General features: G+C 37.2%; 1 protein-coding gene across 1 annotated transcript in view; it reads right to left on the bottom strand.

The window, feature by feature from the left end:
* Window positions 1-1,381: 1,381 nt before the first annotated feature.
* Window positions 1,382-26,469, bottom strand: part of LOC141429796 (neuroglobin-like) — a 108,526-nt gene continuing 83,438 nt past the window's right edge. Inside the window, exons 3-4 of the mRNA XM_074090338.1 lie at window positions 12,499-12,730; window positions 1,382-9,337 (exon numbers count right to left, since the gene is read on the bottom strand). Coding sequence (XP_073946439.1) covers window positions 9,191-9,337; window positions 12,499-12,730 — 379 coding nt within the window. The 3' untranslated portion in view covers window positions 1,382-9,190. The remainder of the gene's footprint in view (window positions 9,338-12,498; window positions 12,731-26,469) is intronic.

The following is a 26,469-nucleotide window of genomic DNA, read 5'->3' on the forward strand; positions in this document are numbered from 1 at the left end:
CATCGTCATCATCCCAGCCTATATACATCCTACTACTGACCAGGCCAGGAAAACATCGTAAGGAAACCTGCACAAACCTGCGAAGCAATTCAATGGTGCGTGTGAAGTTCCCAATCCGCACTGGGCCCGCGTGGGAACTATGGCCCAAGCCCTCTTGCTCTGAGAGGAGGCCTGTGCCCAGCAGTGGGACGTATATAGGCTGGGATGATGATGATGATGACTGGCCAGGCCTCTCACAATGAGATGGCTTATATTGTCCCATTGTGGATTGGGAACTTGACACGCACTAATCCGTACTAATATTATAAATGCGAAAGTGTGTGTTTTTGAGTTTGTATATTTGTCCGTCTTTCACGTCAAAACGGAGCGTCATATCGACGTGATTTTTGGCACAGCTCCCGAGGGAACAGCGCGCGATAACCAAATTCCACGCGGGCGAAGCCGCGGGCAAAAGCTAGTATTTAAATAATTTATTGAATCAAGCGTTGCTTTGCGTAGCTCCATATCAATGAACTAAAAACAATTACTTCATCTGGTTGTGTTGTTCTAAAGATGAACTGTCGTTAAGATCGAAACGCGTCAGTGTTATGTGGTGGTGGTGATAGTTGGGTTTGGGTTTGTCGTATGGTCGCGAGTGAGCAAACTAATTGTTTTTAGTTCACCAATATTTTTACTTACCTGAGTTTGTTTCTTTCACACCATGTTTGTGGATAATTCAATAATTCTGTCCATTAATTACGTAAAATCTCATAGTGGTTTTCTTTTAAAATATTTACTAGATGTACTCATTCCTAAATGTAGGTCAAGTTTATTGTGTCTATTACCATGATTAATTCATGTAAACAACTTATTGTGGTTGACCTTGCATTACGTAAAATTCAGTTATCTTGCTCTGCGATCTCACAAGCTACTCTTATGTCTGTGCGACACATACGTGTATAAACAAAGAAACAGTGACGGTTTAAGTCTGTAGGTAAAACTAAATTGTTTTCGATTCACACCATACAAAAAAAAGATTTAAAAAAAATCTCTTATTTGTTACCTCAATGTCACTCGTCAAATTTGTGAATTTTACAATTTAACCTTTAACGACCTGTATTAGTTTTCATTTGTTTTTTTTTGCCACTACCAGATAGTTTCTATCAACGAACTGAGCTATCTGTGGAAGTAAACGGCAAATGGCAATCAAGAAAAACACTGCATGTACATAAGTACAATCACCAGCACCAATATCTGATGCGACAAAGCGTAAATATCTGATACGACTCTATTTCTAGAGCGGGTAGGACGTGTCAGATATTTTTGCACGCTCCGCTGTGGCAAATAATTTTGAAGGTGACTGTAAGGTATTAGGTTACATACTTAGAAAAATAAAACATGATTAAATTTAAATAATATTAATTTATTTTAAAACCAAATTAACACTTTACATCGATCTTTTACGACACGTTGGTTACAACACATTCATCGTTTAATTCAACACGTACCTTAATTAAGGGTCTGTACACAATGCGCGCGCGCATTCGAATCGCTCGCGTATTAACACCAGCTTTACACTTTAATACTCTATTTCAAATAGCCGTAGATGAATGCAACGTGTTTTTTTATTTAAGAATCGGATACTATCTGCTGAAACATTTTGAAATCTTTTTAATACAGTCTATTTTGTTATGCTAACAGCATAATAACGATGAAATGAGCTAAGAAGGTAAAAAATTAATTACATTGGTTCTAGAAGAAAATAAAAGCGATACAAGTTCCTACCTACCTGTAACCTTTTAGGTACAGTCACCAGCATTAACATCTGCCACAGCGGAGCGTGCAAAAATATCTGACACGTCCTTCCGGCCCTAGATATAGAGTCGTATCAGATATTTATGCACGCTTGTCGTGTCAGATATTGGTGCTGGTGACTGTACGCGACGGGTTTCTATGCTGTGTGCACCATTAGTTGAACTTTTCACGAAATGTTTAATACATGATGCATACTAGCGACGCGCCCCGGCTGCACGCGGGTCTAGTTTGGTAAATGAAGATGAAAAATGTGAAATACCTTTGATTGGGTACTTTTTAAAATTGTACAAACGAAGCCGGAGCGGGAGGCTAGTTTATTTATAGTTCTAGTTTGTCTATCTATTTGAAATAAGCTTTTATTGAAGTGAGTGAAGGTTGATAATGATACCTAATTGATCTATTCACCGATATTAGCGATTCAATGCGCACACGCTGGGGGCTACTACGAAATTCGAAAATCAAAGTTCGTATCGTCCCTCTCACTCTTATACTATTATAATATAAGCGTCAGCGGCACAGCAAGATACGAAGTTCGAATTTCGTACTTCGTAGTATAGGGCCAGGTTTAAAAGTCAATGAAGATCAAATCGCTGACACATTGTTTTCTTTTAAATTATTCAAAATTGAACCTTGTTTTGTAAACAATAGGGCCAAATTTTGACTACTTTAAAATATCATAGAACCTTGAAATTAGTTACAAAATATTTGACTCAGATATTAAAGAGGGACATTTGGAAAATAACAATGACGACGAAAAACAACATTTTAAATGACTAGTAAATAATAGTTATGAATATTGCACCGGTTGATACCCAAAAATAACAAATAATAATATTTTACAATAATACAACAGAACAATACCTACAACTAGAATGTTGAGGTCGCTTGGAAGTCATCGGTTTTCTTCGTTTCCTGAAGATTCATATGAGAAAGAAAAAGAAAACCGATCTTTTATTTGATTGATTGAGTTCCGAACGACATTTGCAAACTAGTTTAATTGTACGCATTTTAAAACAATTTAGATTATGTAAGTATTTGCAACAATGTGATCCAGATCAAGGTAAATCGAATACAATATTTGCTAAACATTAAAATAAAATTGGACTTCCAAAAACGCAGCTCTGCCTGGCAAATTGAGACCATACTGCGAGGGTTGCGTGGTCAAATCAGATAAGTTAAAATATTCGACTGTTGGAAAAAGAACACTATGTGAAAGTTTAAATTCGAAGTTATTACAAATTATTAGATCAAGTTATTGGGTTTGACCAGACAACCCTGTAATTTGGGTTGCTATACACATAGCGAGTCGGTACTATTTATTCGGCAGTAAAGTATTAAATTTTCCTAATCAACAAAGCTGGCCCGAAGAAATAGCCAATTGTCAAAAAAAATAGTCCGTCAGCTAGATTATCAGAAAATAATGGTATTTTTTTACACAGGAAACTATAGTCAGCGGCACAAAATTTGACCCACTCTACATACAAAATTACCTATTACTGCATACATTTGAGGGCCAGTTTTTTTTCCGCTCAGTATATCTAATTACTGCACTTGTTCAGTTAATCGGCCCAATGTATTTGTGGCAAAGCCGCTCGGCTTTTTCCACAAACATTCATCTAAGTATTACTCGATTTTACCGCTCGGCTGTCCCAATTTATTCCGGCTCGCTTATGTGTATAGCAACCTATACTCATAATAAAACATTTACACTTGGGCAGTAAAGTGCCAGTAGCATTACATTGCGGGCCACAGAGCTAACAAGATTTCAATCGAACACCGTAGTGCTGGTTTACACAATGCCAGTAAAATCTTGTCAGTAGTGTTACATTACGGGCCCGCGGGGAAAATAACGTGCGATTTTACTGGCATCGTGTAAACCAGCACTAACATTGTGCATATATGTACTATTGAATCAACGGAAACATGAAGCTAAGGCCTTCGTTAGTGATGTTGTTCACTACACTTTCGATTATTTTTAGTTGCCCTCTAAGACAATGTAGTGTTTCATTCAATAGGTTTATAAGCACTGTATCAGCTGCAGGACTTGCTGGCTTTTTGAGATATATTTGTTTAATGTCGTCGAACACAATCATTCACATCGAAATTTCATTAATGAGTGAAGCAAATATCCTTTCTTTTCATAATTCAGCATCATTGAAAACAGCGAAGGTTAATTTAGTCGTGGATGTGGAGTAAGACGCTAAAGAACAGCGGGGCGGGAAGCGGCGCGGCGAGCGATTTTTCTGTTCATTGCGTGTGCTGCCAGGTGACCACGAGATACTACGAAGTGCAAAATTCTAACTTCGTATCTTGCCGTCCCGCTGACGCTAATATTATTTAATACGAGAGTGAGAGGGACGGTACGAAACGAACTTCGATTTTCGAATTTCGTATAGTAGCCTGTGCGGGGAGTGCCTTGGCCGCGCAATGAAGAGAGATCACGCTCACCGTTCTGCTGTCCACCTGCTGGTATCCTTTGCAGTCTAAAGAAAACGAAAAATCAGATCAAACACACAAAAAAAAATACAAAAAGTTATTCAACTGCATATTTTGTTAAGCATAACAAATCGTCTTAGTTGGCTTGGATTCCATTCGACCTTTTGTTAATTTATTGCTTGTTTATTTATTTTATATAAAAACTTGATACTACATGAAGGATCTATTCATCATAGGTACGTCAGTTTATGTATAAAATATGCATGGAAAGCTCTACTGCATCCATATTTACTGAATGGCAAATTTTAGATAAAGTAGGGATCTAAAATGTAAATACCATATACATAAGTACCATCACTTTTTGATATTTGAAATGCTGCATAACACCCGTTCACGGTAGAGTTGGATTTTATACTCTTTATTTTGGTAAAGAATTTTTGCCCAAGCTAAAATCGAGCTGTCGCTCGGTCAAAAATATACATATATTGGTGGATTTTCACGGGTACACTACATACATACAAGATATAGAAGTCCGACTCAATAATAATCCGAAATGTCAAAAATTCGAATTCCGATTACTAAAATACCGATTTTCAAAATTCCGAATATCATTACACCGATCAATAATAAATCCCGACTTATTCACGTAAGCTATGTTAGATTGGCCTAAAACAGTAGTAACAGTTATTCTAATCTAACCTAACCTAACCTATGCAGGCAATTTACTTAAATTGATTGTTGGATACTAATTCGAGATTCCGACTATTAAAACCACGAAGTTTATTTTGGCGAATGTCATATTTCCGAATTCGATGTCATTTCGGAAAATTGATAGTCGGAATACCGGGCCAATAACATTTCGTGTTTTTCATTCTTCGGAGTTGTAAAAATCGGATATTAAAAAAAACGTTATTTTGAAATTCGGAAAAATAAATTTCGTGTTTTAAAGTAATCGGAATTATATGTCTTAGGAATTATGAAAATCGGATTTTTGAAAATCGGAATTAGCAAATTCGAAATATAATATTTCGGAGTAGGTATTTGGGTATTCCCGATTTTCACACAGCTTAGACTGGCAGGGCAGCCGTGAAATGTCCGGGTGATTCGGTGGCTAGTTCACAGTCCGGTCCCATTTGGCCCCGGGCCAGGAATGTTCGCAGACGGATTATTGAAGTTAAAGGGAAATTAAAATTGGGACATCTGCCGTGGTCAATTTCTAGCTGTTATTCGTATGACTTTAATTGTAGAGCTGAGATCGAAATTTGTCGTTTGAGATTCAGGACCAATTTTCTAGAATGATTTTAGTGTTAATCGCCCATCAAGAAAAAACGAAAGTCTTGATTAGCGATCCGGTTTTACTGCATCATTCTTTATGAGCCATGTAGCCACTAATTTCAGGCTTAAATCAATTATTTATAGCCAAGGTTCTACCCCAACTTTACGACTAGCTCGCTCATTACATCTTCCTTGTATACCCTGTCATTAAATCTTTACAATTCAACTCATTTCTCCTTTCAACCTAGTTTCCAACCCTTCTCAATGTTATTTCGGAAGAGATTACGTAGAATTAAACGTCAAATTTGGTGAATTTTCTTCCCTTTTGATGTTGTTTCGAAGGATAGGATAATATAAATATTTAATACGATATTTGTTTACTTCACTGAGCACGTATTGTTCTATCTTTCGTATCGTCGTAATAAAGTTCCTTCGAAGCGATATGCGCCTATTCGATCTGAATAGCAATGTCACGTTAGCACAATGTTGCGCGTAGTCATTGCTGTTAGAAATTTGTCAGGCGTAGATTTGGCTTACTAAAAGTGCTCCATGATAAGGATTTTTAGATGAAAATTAAGTTAGTACGTTTTTTGATTTATCTTTAATGCATTTTAGTTTAATCCACGGCAATGCTGTCGGCAGAGTATTAAGCTTAAAGCTTGTAAGCCGGGCAAAGTAGTTTATAAATTCAAAAGCGCTAGCGTAAAATTTTGCAACATATTTTAAACTTATTAACTTTATTTTACCCGCGACTTTGCTCACCAACCATTTATTAGATTTGTAGAGTTAAACCATTATCAGATCTGGTAATTTTATTGAAATAGGTACCTACAGGGACTTCCCAAAAATCACATCGTGGTATATATTACGAACATTTTTGTTTTTCCTTTTGTACAATAAAGAGTATAAACAAAACAAACAAACAAACATTTGTGCAAAATTTCGTCTCTATACTTGGGGTTTAAGTATTTGGGTTTTTACGTACATCCCACAATAATCCAACGACATCCAACTCTCTACATACTGAGTTTAGTCCAAATACGTTGAGCTGTTTTACCGTGAAGAAGTACTTAACACACACACAGTCACTTCCCATTTACAATATTATTAAGATAATTCATACAGTTGTACACAATAATTGAGCCATTAGATCCCTTTTTATTACGCTCATATAAACATACTTAGCTAAATTGACATTTCCTGAAACCACAGTGAAATGTGATACGCTCAAGGAAGAAATGGTCGCAAATTGCAACAAATGGACTCTTCATTTTCTTTCAGCAAGATTAGTAATAAGTTATACGGTAACACCTCCCAACTAAAGCGAATCGAGGCTTAGCCCTATCTCTTAAGGTTTCCTTTTATTTCGCTGCTTGGCAAGAAATCTCACCAATTTTCATTCCGGTGTTATCCTCCATTTTGTCCGACGTCCTCCAATAAAGGTCTTTGAGGTTGCAAACGGATTAAGACGGACTTAAGTGGCGTACACAGGCTGCTAGGAGCGCTTAGGTTTTCCTAAGATAAGATTAAACGTATTTATACCTATGAAGTTTTACTATATCTTTGGAGGTAAAGACAGTCTAAGAGCTCAAGCTTGCTAATATTTTTTTTATATTTAGAAGACCTTTTACTCTCACGATGTCGTCAGTCCACCTGGTGGGAGGCCTGCCAACGCTTCGTCTTCCGGTTCGTGGTCGCCACTCGAGGACTTTTCTCCCCCAACGGTAAACGGTTATCTGACGACATCGTGAGAGTAGCGGGAAAACCGGTGGATGCAAGTGGCGAGTTGTCGTTCATTGTGGCGTTCTAAGGGGGAGGCCTTTGTCCAGCAGTGGACTTCTTACGGCTGATGATGATGATGATGAGAAGTCCTTTTATGTTTCAACGCTATAGCAAGCATGGCGCACTCCGCATTTCAGGTTTAGGTATGAAGCTACAAGTACCCGGCGATATTCCATACATCTACCAAACAAATAACTGTGAAATTTATTATGAAAAGGTGCCTTAAAACACGACCAGTTTCCACGACTGCAATCTATCAAACTATTTCAAACACTAAACATGGACGTCGGAACGCTAGAGTGTAGAATACAAGATATTGGCAGTGGCGGAACAATGTCATTGTCTGTACACCTGTCTCGCTCTGATAGTCGCTGTCAAAGCAAGACACGCTAGAACAGTGATATGAGACAAAGGATATTGGATGTTCGCAATTTGGATTTCGAAATCAATGAGACCTTTATAAATTTCGTTATTTTTAGATTTCATAAAACTTCCTGTCCACTTTCCAACATAAACAATGTTTTTCGGTACATTGGTAATACATATTGCGATGTAAAGTGTAGGTATGTATACTATACCTAAGGTCTAGACCCTTCGTTTCAAATTAAACATTTCCTGAATTGAGAAAATGGGCGGATTTAAAAAGAAAGGATATTTGATAAAAAAGTTAGTAATTATTATCCTGATAAATACAAAAGGTAAATAATCAGCACTAAAAATATAGTTTTTCTTTATAAATTCAATTCCAAATTATCTTTAAAATACAGGTCTTCTCTAATAGCTAATTATGAAAAATAAAACTTTTAGAAATATACAATTATTTGTTCATTTTTAGTTAAAATGTTCAGAAACAACATAAAAAATGTGTTGTCAGGTAGAATGTACACAGTTACAAATTCTAAGTTACAGTTATCTTTGTTGCAGTAAAATTGGCGAGTTATTTTGTTTTTTAGTATAAGTTAAAAGAAAAACAATAACTTTTATATCACGACACAAACCAAGAAATGGATGGTGGTAAGCACGTATTTATTTAATACTAAGTGTGCATGTTTTTTTTTGTAAATTTTGTAATTTGTGCCAATTTTATGTGCGGGTTGCTTTATAAAATAAAAATATTTCAACAGTCACCATTAAGTATAGTTTTAATCGTAAAAGTATTGAAGAGATTATCTTGTTTATTTTCACAAAGAACTAGTTTTATTAACAAATCATTCACATTCATGCACGGAAGACGAAATTTATAATAATAAAACATTTATTTAAGCGCCAACGTATTTTCAAATTAATTAAATGCATGGTCCAGCCATGGTTTTGATGATAACGGCTAACTTAGTAAATTATAATTACACAATTAGTAAATAAGCGTTTGTGACATTTATTTAAAATTATATAAATAACTAACTGTTTTTATTTCACTTACATAACACACGCACATATTGAATATATATTTATCTACATTTCATGCTATTTCTTAAAAATAAATACTTTTAAAAAGCCTTCTTGTACATGTTCCCTGCTTACATGAACCTTTTAGTCCACCAACACATTTATGCCTTTGGAATGATTACTCATTTCAAATACTTTCAACGATAACAGTTGACACAACTTACTTTTTTAACGCATTAAAATATTCACAATATACACATTTATATAAATTATTTTTATTAGTCACGTCTGCACACCGTTCATAAATTGACTTCACGCTCGAATTTTATGTTAAAATACAATTCCAAATGTTGGAATGTTGTTGGAACACCAGGACTCGTGGGCAGCGGCCCTTATAAAAATTGGAAAACTTTAGAATCGTCCGTTCGATTTTTATAGTTTGAACTGCTGGTCTTCGTTCTAAGTTTAAAAGTTTTGGATGTTTCGATTTTTTCTTTTTGTTTTATTTTATGGTAGCTCACGTTTTGTTGCCAGCCTTCTCGAAGCCTTCGACTAGGGTCTCTAAGATGAACTTTATGGTTATTTTATAGATGTTTTCTACATTGGGCGTGTAGCGGTCGCCTAATGTTGACTCAACGGCCGCAAGAAATGGAGCCTCGATTTTCTGTAAGAAAAAAAAACACAATTACTTTTAAATTCAGCTCTATCGTAAAAGATTTATTTTCGTTTTACATATAACAGCCACTTAAAGTCTAGATTTCTCGTCCGCCAAAGAGGTAGGAATAAAAGAAACAGCTAATATCTCAACCAACTTCATAATTTTTAACCCCCGACGCAAAAAGAGGTGTTATAAGTTTGACCGCTATGTGCGTCTGTCTGTCTGTGGCACCGTATCTCTTAAACGAATGAACCAATCTGAATGTGTTTTTTTATTTGAAAGCAGATTTACTAGCGATGGTTCTTACTTATGTTTTATCAAAATCGGTTCAGCCGTTTTTGAGATACTGAACTTTGAAGTGACAATGTCGGGGGCTTTACAACTTTTTGTTTGTTAAGTTAGGTTGTATAGCTTACATTTCCTTCTTCACAGTGAGATCTGTGTAAGATAATATAGAAGTATCACCGAATTGGGATGTCCCAATGTTTGACAACGTATAATAAATCGAAAACGGTTTGGAGAAATAGGTTTTGTGAAGCGTTTTCAGAAATCAGATTCCAAAAATATGATAAACGGAATTAAATAAACAAAATTTAAGTAATGACCTTCATTTGACCCCTGCAGTGTCCCGTCACAAAGGCAGTTATAAAGCAGGTCTACACTCTAAAGCAAATTGACAGTTTGAAATGTTGCTGTCCTGCTTATAATAGCAAAGAGTGACAAAGTTTTGATCAAAAATATCTGATCACGACTCTATTGTTAACGGCGTGAAGCGTGTTTTGATAATATTTTTGCTCACAAGTTTATAAACTCGACTGTACAGAACCCTAAAAAACAACCACGGTGAGCCAGTCATTACCTACCTATTCCATCCAAGCGCGCAAGTTATTGTAACAATAAGACTTATTGCCCTTAAAAGAATAACCATCCATTACCGGAGTGTTCCCAAAGAAATAATCCATCAATACACCATACATCATCCCCGAGTAACGAAGTTGGGGTTATTATACCGCTAGCTATGTTACTATAGGGCAAATGTTGTTGAAAGAAAGAAAGAAGAAATTTATTCACATTCACAAAGACACACAAATACAACAAAATCCAAACAAAAAAAACAATAAACAGCAAACACAAAAAAACAAAAGAGAAGTACAAAAATGAAAATACACGATTTTGTGTCTGCGCAAAAGTGAAACAGCCGCTGACTCAGCTTTATATTGAGGCGTGAGGTGTTGGGTTTGAGATCAATAGAATTTGAATAAATAGCCATTGGAAATACCTACATATTGAGTGAATAATGTTCGTCCATCGTATTTTGTCCGTGGGATGTCCCAATTTTTGACATCATATTTTATAATAAATCGAAAACCATTTGGGGAAATAGGCTTTGTGAAGCGTTTTTAGAAATCACATTCCAAAAATGTGATAAACTGAATTATATAAACAAAATTTAAATAATTACCCTCATTTGACCCCTGCAGTGTCCCGTCATAAAAGCATAGAACTTTAATCACATGATGCGCACCCGGCTTTAAACAGTTGTCATTTATCGTAAACTCCGAAATGTATACTAGTAATTACCAAAGTATTTTTACAAATTAAATTATTAAATTACTACGTTACAAGTAAATACAAAAGAATTTAAAAATCAGATTTTTTAATAAAAAATATCTATTTACTATCACACCATTAAACAATCAGGAATAATCGAAGCTAGAAGAATATAAATAAATAAAACTATTTGTCATGGTTCATTTATTTAGGGCTCTAAGCCGTGGTTGAATTATTGTCAAATTGTAATGCCACAGATTATGTTATGTACGACCTGAATTTTTACTAGGCAATGGAACGTGGCTGTCTCACTGTGTCGTCATCCAGCGTATTATATTTGACCAAGTTCAAAATCAATGAAAATGGTACCTATCTTAAAATATCCTATTCTTTCCAAAAATAAAATAAAAACTATAGGTTTTTTTTGGTGCATCCCAATTAGCTTCAGTAAAATTCAACGGCACTGGTCTTCCTTTGGGACCATCAGAAATACACCATGTGATAAAAACCTCAAATTTCGTTGACAAATGATAACAAATACCTAAAATAAATTTCCGACCAAACTATTTAGTTCTTTTGTGGCGAGTTTATTCCCAAACTTTACTCCCATGGCGATGTACGGCAAGTTTTATTCCCAGTGGATATTTTCCCAATGTGCTTTGAGAGATTTTTGCCCGAAAAACTGGCATGAGGTCAATTTCCGATAAACCTATTCAGAGCCACTAAAAAAGGAACGAAGAAAAAAACTTAACTTTAGTTTGGTTCGTATTTCGCAACAGTCACACAGAAAACTGCGAATTTGAAAAGCTCTGAAGATCTTTAACCGATTTCACGGGTTGTGTAAAAAATCATCCAGGTGTGAGTCAAACTCGCGCACCGAGGGTTCCGTATAAATTTTTAGGTAAGTATGTCAAAATATGTATACGCTTTAAACAACCGTGAATCAGAATCGTTTATTTGCTAGACTAAATATATGATTAAATATCAAGTGTTAGTAGAGCCCTGCGCTTCTAAGACGGACGGCGACTTTCCTGTGGCATTACGCACTAGATAAAATGTGTCCTATAAAATAGGCCATCGGGAAATCTGACCAACCTACTGAAAATTTTAATCGCTTGCGTATGCAAATAGTGACGTGTGTTTGACACCGCCATCGTAACTATTAGATACATAACATGTCATTTATACTATATTTTAATAAATATAATAATAAAACAAAGACGTCTAACCTAAAATTCCCTCCTGCATCGTGCCCGGTTCAAAGGACCCCATTATACTGGCTGTATAGTCTCTTTATACAGTCAAAGTAACTGAATGGCGTATCAGGGTGGATTTTTTAATTATTAATTTCGATTTGATTCCTTTGGCAGATGTCAACATGACATTAGTAGCACAAAGATTCCACCCTAGTATGCGATTCAGTTTCTTTGACCGTACCAAATGCAAATGAATTCTTGTTGAACCATTTCCACCAAGACCGGGTTATTTTAAAGACACTTCTTCTTCCCATTCCTCGCCTATCGGAGGTTGGACAACATCATGGCGATTCTGATTTTGGAGCCCGCTGCTCTAAACAAGGACGTCGTACTGCGTGATATTTTAAAGACACAACTCACCCAAAAATATTCGACTTTGAACCCTGGTATCCTTCTATGGCTAGCTCCGATCTGGTGGATGTATTCAAAGAAGTTGTCCAGGTCGTCAAGACCCTTGATGCCTTCATCCAACGTGTTCATCACGTTGTTGGCGTGTTCCGCCAGCTCCATGGAGTTTATCTGCTCCTCCTTCGTCCGGCATTGGCGGAATTTCTCGAACATACTCAGCAGGTCTTGGTTCTCTTCAAACAATCTGTAGGCAAGGAAAATTGGCATTAAAATACTGTAAAAGTTCATAGGAATTTTGTTTTTGGGCATGATTTTATTTGGAGGCACGATTTAGATGTAGTTTCTTGTTTCTTTCTGTATAAACTTTAGAGGATCATAATGAACATTACAACCATTTTTTACACTTGCAGTGTTTTATTAAATTTAAATTGTCTATACTTCTTGCCTATTTTACTTAAAATATTTTTCTTTATTAGGAAGTAAACAGTATAAATATTAGAAAGTAAAGTAATAATATTTTTTAAAAACACCAAAACAATTTCCACTGATTTGTTCAGAGAGGAGAGATTACCTAAGGTGCAAACGTAAAGATATTTAAAATTTAAGCAACGGTATTTTACAAGACACCTACAGTTAGATGGAGAGATAAATAGGAATCAAACCATTTCAATCAATCAATGTCACTGCCTAACTACAACAAAGAGTCGTTAGAAAAATATTTTTAGTATTCTATTTTATTAATTTGTAGTAACGAATTCTCTTATATACATATATGAATACTACTTTGCGGCGTATATTTCTCCATCAACGTATGTTTATTGATAAACTGTATACAAAAATCGTACAGTGCAGTAAATGAGACTAAACTATACGTTTATAAGTAGGCAAATAAAACTCTACACTGTAGACTGTAGTGCGATATGCTGAGCCGGGACCTTTTTATAGCGGCAACACTTCTTATTGTTATATTTACTAATTATGTGTCATTGCTGTTATAAATAAATTATTTTCTTTCTTTCTTTCTTTCTTTCTAGACCGAATAAGCACTGACCAAGCTTTCAACAAAAACAACTGAAGCCACGTACCCCGGTACAAAATTTACAACCCGTCACCAGAACAGGCAGAACATAAGCAGCCGCCATTCGGGCAAACTGAACGATCCCCAGCGGTTCAGTATTCCAAGGAAAGGAGTTTCCACACGATGTCACCGGTAAATCAATTTAGAAGTCCGTGAAACACGTTCGGCTTGTGAAAGGGCCGTTTTAGATTAAGTTTCTGGGCTCTAACTTAATCAAACATGACCCGCTAATTCTGCAAAGAGTACCTAAGCCTTTAGCCTAATGGTTTGACCTAATGGTCTCTTAAGCATAAGCTTGTGGGTTTCAGCTCTACTTGTAAGTTTTTCGAAATTTATGTGCGAAATCACATCTAAAATTTACCACGAGCTCTGCGGTAAAGGTAAACACCACGAGTAAACGTTGCGGAGAAATTCGATTATGTGAGTGAATTTTCCAATCCGTATTGGGTCTGCGTGGGTACTACGGCCTTAGTTCTCAAAGGAGACATGGGCCCTGCAGTGGGTCGTATTTAGGCTCAGATGAGATGATAAAGAGTGCTCGCTAAGTTCATTCCTACTTTCCATCAAATAGTATAAATTGGGCCCCACTCATAATGCAGCATAATGCTGTAAGCCGTAACGCTATTTTACACTCATATGCTGAGAGGGGACCTAATTAGCGTCATTTAATGTCTTGTCTTTGTTCTATTGTTATCTGTGATGTTTTTATGGCATTAAATAAATGTATTTTCTTTCTTTCTTTCTTCTCTCTAATAAGTCAAGCCAGTATTTATTTTGGTTTAGGTATTACAATGAATTATTAACGTGTAGGTAAGACTTCGATTACAAACATAACAACTCCCGTAACTCGGGTGAATAAAATACGCCGCTCCTCGTTTAAAACGAGTCGTAAAAAGTTTTTAAGCAGCGTAAAGTTTATTCCTGTGAAGAGTTACGTTGTAAGTACGAAAGAATGCCGAAGTTACTCGGCGTAACTCGGCATAACTCAGCGTAACTTCAACTGCGTAATGCAAATCGTACTAAGTTACTCAATTAATTAAGGAAGGGAAGCTATTCGCTAGACGCAGATCTATTATGTTAGGGATAAAACGAATACGTATACGCAACTTGAAGCACGATTCGGTCCATAAAATTTGCGTTAAAATAGTTTGAAGCCAGGTAATACAAATCAGTACCTTTATACCAAATTTCACCCAAATGCCTCAAAAATTCCCTTGGGAATTCCCAAGAGTTACATCGTCAACTGCACTAACGCTGCATAAAATACCCGCGCCAAATATCACGTACTAGCGATTGTAACTTAACGCGCTAAGGTTACATTAATAAAGTATACTTATTCCTAAATTTTCAAATTTTCCATCCAATCCTCTTTTTAGGGTTCCATAGCCAAAATGGCAAAAAATGGTCTGTCTGTCTGTCTGTCCGTACGCGGCTTTGCTCAGGGTCTATCAATGCTAGAAAGCTGTAGTTTTGCACGAATATATATTTGTAAACAATGCCGATAAAATGGTACAATAAAACATTCAAAAACAATTTTTTTAGAGTACCTCCCATAGACGTAAAGTGGGGGTGTTTTTTTTCTCGTCCAACCTTGTAGTGTAGGGTATTGTTGGATAGGTCTTTCAAAACCATTAGGGGGTTGCTAAAACGAATTTTCGACCAGTGATTTGTTTGCAAAATATTCAACTTTAAAGTGCAAATTTTCATTAAAATCGAGCGTCCCCCCTTCGCTCTAAAACCTAAACTGGGGTAGTGACCCGTCCAAGAGAAACGGTTTTTTTAATCGTCCTTATTTTCCTTCAAAAGAACTAAAAGGCGGGACGCAGATGCCAAGTTATATTTTCTTGTCTATTGTACTCTGCTTATTTTAATAAAGAATGAACCTCTTGCATTATTGCCTTTGCAGAATAGAATGCAAATATGTTTTGTCTGTTGTTTCAAATGAAAAATAATTAATTTTAAAAATTAAAATTGTTTAATAAAGTTACTTAGTTGATTAACATCTGGCTAGACATGCTTAAAATTGGAACGAACGAAGGGCATAGACGATGCCCTTGCCCAAGATTGGGATACTTTTCATAAGCTGCGTGTACGTGATTATCTATAGCTTATAATTAAACGTTCAATCGCACAGGCCTCCTCTCAAAATGAGAAGACTTGGCCGTAGTTCGCGAATAGAAACTTCAGCCAAGTCCTTAAACTCTGCTGCCTTTGAGTATATTCTAGTGTAAGTGCAACGCTTATAAAATCAGACCATAGCATGGAATGTGTATTTGATTGTGCCTAACCCCTGGTATGCTTAAGACACGGGTCCGTGTCTGAAGTTAAGCCTTATATTATATTCTAGTTTATTTTTATTTATGTCAGCAGAATTTGTGCTTATGTGACAAGGATACAGTACATTTTAGGGTTCTGGAGCCAAAATGGCAAAAACGGAACCCTTATAGTTTCGCCATGTCTGTCTGTCCGTCCGTCCGCGGCTTTGCTCAGGGACTATCAATGCTAGAAAGCTGTAGTTTTGCACGGATATATATGTAAACTATGCCAACAAAATGGTACAATAAAAAATTAAAAAAAAAGTTTTTATGGTACCTCCCATAGACGTAAAGTGGGTGATTTTTTTTTTCTAGGTCTTTTAAAACCATAGGGGTTTGCTAAGACGATTTTTCGATTCATTGATTTTTTTTGCTAAATATTGAACTTTAAAGTGCAAATTTTCATCAAAATCGATGGTCCCCCCTCTAAAATCTAAACCGGTGGGTGGAAAAATTTGAAAAAATTCAGGATGGTTTACGTATATCAAACTTATAAGGAAAACTATAACGGCTAAGTTTGCTTGACAATTATTAGTAGTTTTACTCTTAAATAGCAGCCTAAGGTATAAAATATACCTAAACTTGGAAGATTCCGTATAAAATACGAAATCCTTAGAAAAAATTTACTTATTTTTTTCGTAATGACTACGGAACCCTATTTTGGGCGTGTCCGACACGCTCTTGGCCGGTTTTGTTAGTTCCCGCATACGAGGGGTTAATAGGTAGTGTCCTAAAAAAATATAATCAGTTAGCCAGGTGTAGACGATGCGGATGATTTTAAATGCAAAGAAGTAGATAAGCTCGTAGAACAGTTTATTCCAAATAACCGACACCAAAAGAACAAATATTTAAAAAAAATATAAAAGGGCGTAAGCCAAGGACGACTGACTTGTGTCCGTTCGTTAGTTTGAACGGCGCATCGCCCGACACAGATGCAAACTACCTGACATGTGAAAGTTAATAAATAGAACTTAACTAATAATATTGAACCCTAATGAGCACGTCGCTAACACCAGGTGTTACCAAAAATATTGGATTTAAAAGTCATCATCGTCATCATAACAGCCGTAAGACGTCCACTGTTGGACATTAGACTCCCATCAGGATTTAATAGTAAGATATAAGTATCTCTAATATATAAAATTCTCGTGTCACAGTGTTTGTAACCAAACTCCTCCGAAACGGCTTAACCTATTTTTTTTTTTTTTGTGTTAAATTTTTCGCGGGCAACAGCTAGTTTTTATATAGAAATAGTAAAAGTGAGAGAGCGACAAAACAACTTGTCTTTTTCTGCAGTCGGTTTAAAAGCGAATCAATAAAATCAACACATTCGCGATGTGATTGAACAGAAAGACGAAGTAGATGGTAAACAACGCGATGTTGGTTTAGGTCTAGTGTGCTTTGACGAACTGTGCGCAACTAGAAACTTTCCCAAACAGATAAAACCATTGTGAAAACTATTTAATTCTGTATGTGCGCTCCTGAAAACTGAAATTGCTTTGAAAAGCTATGTACCATCAGCCAAATACTTATGTGGTCTACCACCCTAAAGTTGATAATCGTTTGTGTGTCATAAAACAATAAGGCCAATAGATGTATCAGTCAACTTGAAAGTTCGACTTTAGCGACATATTCATTTCATAGGAACTTGTATAAAAATTGATATACCACTTATTTGGCTGGTGGTACCTATAGGTACACTCGAACCAACTGAATCGTGATCGTGACCCACTGTGCAACCTTTTCGTAGAAAAAGTCAGTGACATCACATTGCTTGACAAGGGAATACTGTGGGGACTTACTGTGAAAACGTTCTACAGTGGGTCAGAAATCAAATGGTTTGACTGTACAGTTTTGTTGACCCCTATCTCACCTGATGTTAAGTGCAGATGAGGTCGAAGGTGTATCTCACTGGTTCAGTAACAACCTATTCACTCTAGCCTTGAAGAGCCCTAGATTGTATATATCCGGAAATCACAGACGACGGGAGCGAATTCCATTCCTTAGCAGTTCGCCTAGCCTAGTCTAGTGTAGGTGACACGGGTAACCTCTATCTGCAAAAACAAGTACGTTGAAACTGTTCCTGTGCAAAACTTAATTTTATGTAATCTGTAATGTCACTGTTTCCAATAAATTTTTATTATTATTATTAACCAACTGAGAAAAGCTGAAAAAACCCAATCTTTATAATATCCCACTGCAGGGCAAAGGCTTCTTCTCAAACCAAGGGAGGATTTGAGCTGTAGTTCCCACGCGAGTCCACTGCAAATTGGGAACTTCACACACACCATTGAATTACTCCGCGGGTTTGTGTAGGTATCCTGAAGATGTTTTCATTCACCGTAAAGCTCGTGCTAAATATCAGATGCAATTTCGCACATAAATTTCGTAAAAGTTAGAGGTGCTAAATAGTCCAGATTTGAACCTAGGATCCTCTGTTTGAGAGGCCATAGGTAAAATCACTAAGGCGCTAGGCTTCAAAGTCAAATTCAAAATATTTTTATTCAGTTTAGGTCGTAATTTTTCACACCGCTACTTGCAACACTGCCCAAAGACCAGCAGCCTGAGCAGCCTACATACAGTGCCAATATTGACCGCCCCGCCGTGTTGACACATCCTATTGTCATACGGCCGGAAATAACGGGGACGTTTTGGCTATATTTTTAGCCAGCTAGAAAAATATGGAGTCAAATACCCTTATAAAGCTAAGTTACAGAAATAATACGATGAAACGGCCAGCGACCATAGATTTCGCGATATTATTGTATCTCTGTTTAAGTGCAAGTTTTACGTTAAATTTTCAGAATGCTGTTGGGACTACAAATGTATTGAGTAATATTTTGCGATCGTATTTTGTCGGTTAACTTCGTATATATCTTGCTATCTCTATTAGCTTGGGTAAACTTCGGTAGGCTAGTTTAGAAAGCGAGATAAGTACGTGTACGAACTTTTTCTTTACTTCTGACTGGAATTTACACACACACAGATAGTTTGACTCCCGGAGAAGGGCATAGGATAGTTTTTATCCGGGAAAATTGCATAGTTCCCCGGGATAGCGATAAACGAATTCTACGCGGACGGAGTCGCGGGTAACGGCTAGTTTAATATAAAATACTTGTCATCCATTAACCAGTTCGTTGAAAAAGAGGGGGTACAATAAAAGAGGGGTGTTATAAGTTTGACCGCTATGTGTGTCTGTCCGTCTGTCTGTCTCTCTGTCTGTCTGTGGCACCGTAGCGCGTGGACCGATTTGAATGCGGTTTTTTTTACTTGAAATCTGGTTTTTTAGCGATGGTTCTTATGTTAGACATGTTTCATGGAAATCGGTTCAGCCGTTTTTGAGATATTGAACTTTGATTTATGGCTGCGTTTCAAATAAAAAATAAATAAAAAAACGAAAAAAATATATTTGAATCTGAATTTACCAGAGATTTGCGAGAATGTGTTGCTAGGAATGTGTTTTTCACTAATCAATAGAAACGCTTCATTTACCTCGCCTCGCACAGCACCGCTCTGGTGGAAACAGTTGAGCGGAGCGAGGCGAGGTAAATGAAGCGTTCCTATTGGTTCGTTCCTCGCAACACATCCTCGCACATCACTGCTTGAAACGCAGCCTTACTGTGCATTCTATAAAATATGTTAAATTGTATCTCGTTCCGGTTGTCTGCAGGGCTACTACGAAACTCGAAGTTCGTGTCGTGCGGTCCCTCTGACACTTATACTATTTAATACGAGAGCGAGAGGGACGGTACGATACGAACTTCGAGTTTCGTAGTAGCCCTGATGGCGTGTATCGTCTACGTATGGCCGGCCAGCGGTCCATTTGATTTGCCACGCATGATCTTGAATTTTGCGACTCATGTTTTGCTTTAAGTCGTCGTATTGTACCCAGAACTTAGGTATGACAGAACTCTATATAATAAGGTACAAAATATTTTAAAACTTGCTTACCCGCGGGTTCGATCTATGTCTTGATGCGTACTGTATTGAACCTGAATTAGTTATGAACTAGATTAATATGACTTCAATTGGTAGCACGCGGCCTAAAGTATACGTCGTATAGGTATTGCCACCGGAGTCGAGGTCACGCACACAAGAACATTTCGTGTAATGACAGCAGGATTTTGACATTTACTGATTCAAAAAAAATGCACACGATGGGCTGTAAAATGAAAACGAAATAATATGGTTTAAAAGGTAAAAATTATTTACTCAACACTCTATTAACACAACCAAAAGGACAACAAATATAATGGCGAAAACTCGAAAAAAAAACCGGAAAAAACAGTAAAAGTATAAAAATGCACGGAGTTTGCTACAACCGTACACATAGTATATATATATATTAATCATCATCATCATCATCCCAGCCTATAATACGTCCCACTGCTGGCACAGGCCTCGTCTCAGAAAGAGGGCTTGGGCCATAGTTCCACGCGGCCAGTGCGGATTGGGAACTTCACACGCACCATTGAATTGCTTCGCAGGTTTGTGCAAGTTCCTCAAGATGTTTTCCTTCACGCATAGCTCTTGGTAAATTTCAAATGTAATTACGCACATGAACTATGAGCCGTGGTGGCCTAGTGGTTTGACCTATCGCCTCTCAAACAGAGGGTCGTGGGTTCAAACCCCGGCTTGCACCTCTGAGTATATATATTAAAATAAAATGAAAAAAGTTATGATCTTCGCAGCGAGCCCTTTCATTTAATATGTTACGTGGTAAGTATAGTTTGCAAAACCTATTTTAAAGTGCCCTGAATTCAAAATCAGTTCATTTACGTAACACGTTCGTGTTCAAGTGGCATAAATTCGTAAGTGTATCAAATTCTAACATATTGGTTCAATAGAGTAGATTAGCAAGTTACTGTTCCCGACGCAAAAGAGGGGTATTATAAATTTAAAACCAATGTCTGTCTGTCTGTCTGTCTGTGGCATTGTAGCTTTCAAACGGATGGACCGGTTTCGATACGGTTTTTATAGTCCTTAGCTATGTTAAATAAAATCGGTTGAGCCGTCTCAGAGATAATTAACTTTAAAATGACAATACCGAGGATTTTTCAACTTTTCTAATTTTCACTCCGACTCTAGAAATCCTAGAAAGAAAACAGCCGTCAAAGGGTCATTATTCGAGCGTTGATTTTCGTGGGCACATTTTTGTTGACATGGTAGAAGTCTTACAATTTCCAGGTAATCTATTAGAAGTGACCACTGAGCCATGGCCCTTTTGCACTACTGCAGCGCACACAAACAATTGAAAATTGTTTACTTTTAAGTTAGGTTCTGTCCTTTTTTTTCTAATTTATGTAATTTTGATTGTGTGTGTTTGCAGTAACAAATAAACGTTTTATCTATCTAACTTTCTAAGTACAGGACGTCTAAAAAATAATCGAAATAATCATCAAATTCTACAGCGTTAATAAAAAAATGTGACCACGGAAATGAGGCTGTTCAAACATTCGAAAATGACCTCAAATTCAGCACCAGCTTATCGACCGACCAATTAAAACTGGCAACACTCCTAACTCTCCAAATTGAATACATAAAGTAGAAGTCCCAAAACGAAAGCCCCTAAGCGCCCCGCAGCCATTCATCACGGCACACTTGAGTCAGGCAACGTTATCGCCACGCGCACCCGTTTTTTTGCCACGATAAAATATTTTTGCCACGATTCCGTAGACGAATCTCGGATGGAATTTCGTCACACCCGTGAAAATATTTATTGTGAATGAAAATTTGTAGGTATACCAAATAAAGCGAATGATATGTTTGGCTGGAAGAACTTAGAGGAACATAATAAAACTGTACCCTTAGTGTAAGTTTTCGGTTACAAAATACGTCTCGATCGCGTTCGCGTTAAAATCTCAATTTGTATGGAAACACGAACATCGCAAACGATCCGCTAGAGGCGCTGTTCGTGTTTCCATACAAATTGAGATTTTACGCAAACGCGATCGAGACGTATTTTGTAACCGAAAACTTACGCTAAGGGTACTGGTAATTATCTAATACTATAGATATAGTGGATGGATGGATCAAGTAGGTGCTTTAAGCTCGTTTTAAATATGCCAGAAAAGTCGCGCAAATTGCGTTACATTGCGCTGCTCAAATGAACCCTTCTAACACATTCTCTATGCGGCCTCGCGATGTAAAGCAACATGCAGAATTTTTCTTGCAGATCTAAAGTAAGCTTTACAGTTTTAATAACAGTTACATCGGAATAAAAATAATTAAGGCTGATTGTCACATCGACTTGTGAGTGAAAATGCCCTTTGATGTTTCAAGTGATACAACTAAAATTTAACCTTAGGGTAATAAAAAGATCGCTTGGTTGACAATTTGACGTGTTTAAAATTACCCCAAAAAATCTTCATCAAAATCAAAAATAAGGTCTAAGCTAGAGGGCAGAGATTCTTGGTGAATTAAAAAAAATATATTTGTTTGCACAAGTAAGTAAACCCTTCTCAAAAGTCATAAAATAGGTGACGCTACAGCAGCAAATAGGTAAAATCAAAATTAAAATTAAAAACAAAAGTTAACATTTTTTAAGGATTATAATTATTTTTATTGTTATATTTAGGGGCTGTTTCACCATCCATTGATTAGTGTTAACTGGCGGTTAGGTGTGATGCCGTCTCTATTTGTTTTGTTCGAATAGACGGAGACGGCATCACATTTAACCGTCGGTCAACGCTAATCAATGGATGGTGAAACAGCCCCTTAAGGTCGAAAAAGGATAGAATAGAGACAAAGGTGTAAATATAAAATGTTTCAACTTGGCACACTTTGCATCGTCAACAATAATTGCTAGAGCTTGTCTCAGCTAAGATGACGCGTGCCTCGCTCAACTAAATCAGTTCATTATGACTAGTAAGACAGCATAATTATCTTACAATAATTGCTAGTAATGTACCTAACTTAAGAGCGTTTATACCTGCTGAGCTGGCAACGTTCCATTTTTGTTAGTTTTTCTCGATTATTCCATAAAAATTAAATGAAAATGAAGTCGGTTAATTAAATATGTTGTCTGATAGAACACTTCTTAATATATAAGTTAATGTATCTACTCCAATAATTATTCGTGATACTTTTATATTCTTTAAAAAATAATTAATGTTTATAAACGATTTTTAAAGAAAATGAAAGTCTATAACGAATAATTATTAGAGTAGATACATTAACTTATATATTAAGAAGTGTTCTATCAGACAATATATTTAATTTTTCATTCAATTTTTGTGGAATAATCGAGAAAAACTAACAAAAATGCAACGTTGCCAGCTCAGCAGGTATAAACGCTCTTAATTTAAATATAACAAGAATCTAATGATTAGGAACATTTTTTCGATGAACGCGTAGAAAATGAATTGATATCTACTTCAGATTTTGGCTTTAATGTAATTCCCGTGTTATTTCTACAGTGAGCAGTTTTATTGTGAGAAGAGGCGTTTTTGAGTCCACAGCCAAACAAAGATCGCGTTTTTATTAGGTAATAAACTAAGACATTTTATTTTTAAGGCGGCCTCGACGGCAACTAGGCCGTTATGGCTTTTTTCGAGTGCCCTCTGAAAGTATCTGCTGAAGGCTGATACAAAGAGGGCCGTTAAGTTTCTTAGTCTCTGTTAAATCCATACTTCCATACTTAATATTATAAATGCGAATGTGTGTTTGTATGTTTGTGTGTTTGTCTGTCTTTCATGCCGTAACGGAGCGACGGATCGACTTGATTTTTGGCATAGAGATAGTTTATGGGCCCGAGAGTGACATAGGCTACTTTTTATCCCGGAAAAATGCACAGTTCCCGAGGGAACAGCGCGCGATAACCGAATACCACGCGGGCGGAGCCGCGGGCAAAAGCTTACATTATATATCTACATTAAGCGTACATTATATATCTTAAAAGTAATATTTTTCATTTTCATTTTTTTTCATCTGGCAGTCGAATTTAACTTCGATTTTTCCCGTGGGCATTTCCAAAAAATCTTCACCTCACGAATGGTAAGTTCCAATTTAATAGGTGTCCCTACAAAATTTTATGAGTTCATGAGATCCTAATTTGGCGACAAACGCGACGTAAAAGTCGCAGTGTTTTTTTTAACGAGAATTTCCAGAGGCTTATTTCAAAAACGTCATAACTCGAAGAATAGCAAATTGAAGTGGCAATGGGCGCACCACATTGCTCGAAGAACAGATAACCGTTGGGGGAGGAAGGTCTTCAAGTGGCGACCACGAACCGGAAGACGAAGCGTTGGCAGGCCACCTTCTAGGTAGACTGATGAAATCGCTAGAGTTGCGGGCACCATTTGGATGGAAATGGCGAGTTGTCGTTCATTGTGGTGTTCTAAGTGGATCACGTCCGATTTACAAACTTAGATGTAATCCTACTAATATTATACATGGTGTTAATTTAATAACTGAAAACCAGAAAGTAGTTTGCTCAGAATCGAGAGTAGAATCGATTACACTATGTTTTAAATCGGGTTGTGTTTGTGTTTTTAAATCCCTTTTTTATTGTGCCCAGTCTAAAAGTTACGACTGCAACAGGCGCCAGTTAAATATTTTAGCGAGGTTGCATACTATTTCGATAATTTAATGCTGGTCGGTTTGCTGTCACTGTGTGATTTTTTCTAAAAACATCAAAGCGCAACTGACAAAAACAAATCATGAGTGTTTCAAATAATGAAGACATTCAAAAATAAATTCAATAAATAAATATTGAAAAAATATTTTTGGGGTGTCTGAGGTTTACAGAGCGATGTTGTTAGTGTTGTGTGCTACCCTACATTTGACAGTTGTAATGATGATGAAAACGCGGGTAGTTGTGTGCCGGTGTCAGTTTCGTCGGGTAGTCGCGCGAGCAGAGCGGCGGCGCGCAGTGCGCGTGTTGCAGCAGCCGCTGAGTCGCGTTGCTCCGAAGACGAAGGGCTACGGATTAGCCCGAAACATGTCGAGCTAAACTCGGTGTAAGACGTGAGTTATTCGGTCATTATATTAATATGGTGTCTGAGGTTTCAGTTATTTAATTAACTTGTAAATGCGAAAGTTTGTGAGTGAGTGAAACGGCTGGACGGATTTGGATGAAATTTGGCAAAACGTTAGTTTATAACTTGGATTAAAACATAAGATACTTTTTAACCCGATATTCTTACGGGTTAGCGATTCAATCTCAAAATAACAACCGCTGGGCTCATAGAGAAATTTGGTATGTAGGTAGCTGAACGTCTGGAATAACACATAGGCTACTTTTTATTCTGATATTCCCACGGGATAGGGATAAAATCTTTAAATTCCAAGCGCTGGGTTTACAGTATTGATATTTTGGATAGTTGTTCTTAACACAACCTCAATGAAGACCACGATAAAAATTTTGGGGATTCCCAGGGGAACCGTGTAAAATCCCGGAATTCCAGTTGTAACTAACAGATCGAACAGTTCACGCGAGCGAAGCCGCGGGTAAACTAGTATTCATTCCAGCCTATATACGTCCCACTGCAGGGCAGAGGCCTCCTCTCAGAACAAGAGGGCTTGGGCCATAAGTTCCCACGCGGGCCAGTGCGGATTGGGAACTTCACACGCACCATTGAATTGCTTCGCAGGTTTGTGCAGGTTTCCTCACGATGTTTTCCTTCACCGCAAAGCTCGTGGTAAATTTCAAAATGTAATTCCGCACATTTTCTTTTTTCCTTTTCTTGTATCCGCAATCAGTCGAAAGACTTTAATCGGATTAGGTGAGGGTGATTCATGACATGCATGGGAATAAGGCCATTGCCGTATTCTCCTTTTATAACACTTGGCGTCTTTTCAGCCTCACAACGTTGTTATCAATGTCCAGCAGCTGCGCTGCCAAAGGATTAGGGTGCACGGCTAAGCGAGCAGCATGAGATTGTCTGTATCGTTCAATTTCTTCCGCAACTGTTGACATGCCTAGGTACCTACTCGTGGATCTCCTCGTTTCTCGGAACCACGGCGCATTTATTATTTCCCTGAGGATTGTATTCTGTACACGTTGCAAACAGACTATGTTGGTTTTACTGGCCATTCCAGAGCTGTATTCCATGTGTCCAAATTGGTTTTAGAATCGATTTATAAATCAGCAATTTGTTGTCAACTGACAGAGCAGAGTTTCGCCGCATAAGCCAGAAAAGGGACTTGAACCGATGATTGATTTCATCTCGCTTGCGTTTGATCTGAATTTTCCACGTTAGTAGTCTGTCCAAATGGAAACCAAGGTATTTGACGGATTCAGAATGTGGTAGCACATCGGTTCCAAGTTGCACATTCCAATTTAATTATTAATTATTTAAAATCAAGTCAGCGTGCAGCCTGCCTATAATAGAGCAGCAGTAACCCCAATCTTGGTTTAAGCTTTATAATTAGTTAAACTCTAATTTAACCCGCAGCGCTGCTACGAAACTCGGAACTCGAAGTTCGTGTCGTATCGTCCCTCTCGCTCTCGTATTAAATAGTACAAGTGTCAGAGGGACCGAACGACACGAACTTCGAGTTTCGTAGTAGCCCTGCCGAAGCGGGCACTGGCCCCTTTAAATATTCATGCTTTGTTCATTACAAATGGAAGAGGTCGTGTGAAGATAT

This window comes from Choristoneura fumiferana, chromosome 7, assembly GCF_025370935.1.
Source record: "Choristoneura fumiferana chromosome 7, NRCan_CFum_1, whole genome shotgun sequence".
NCBI classification, from domain to species: domain Eukaryota; kingdom Metazoa; phylum Arthropoda; class Insecta; order Lepidoptera; family Tortricidae; genus Choristoneura; species Choristoneura fumiferana.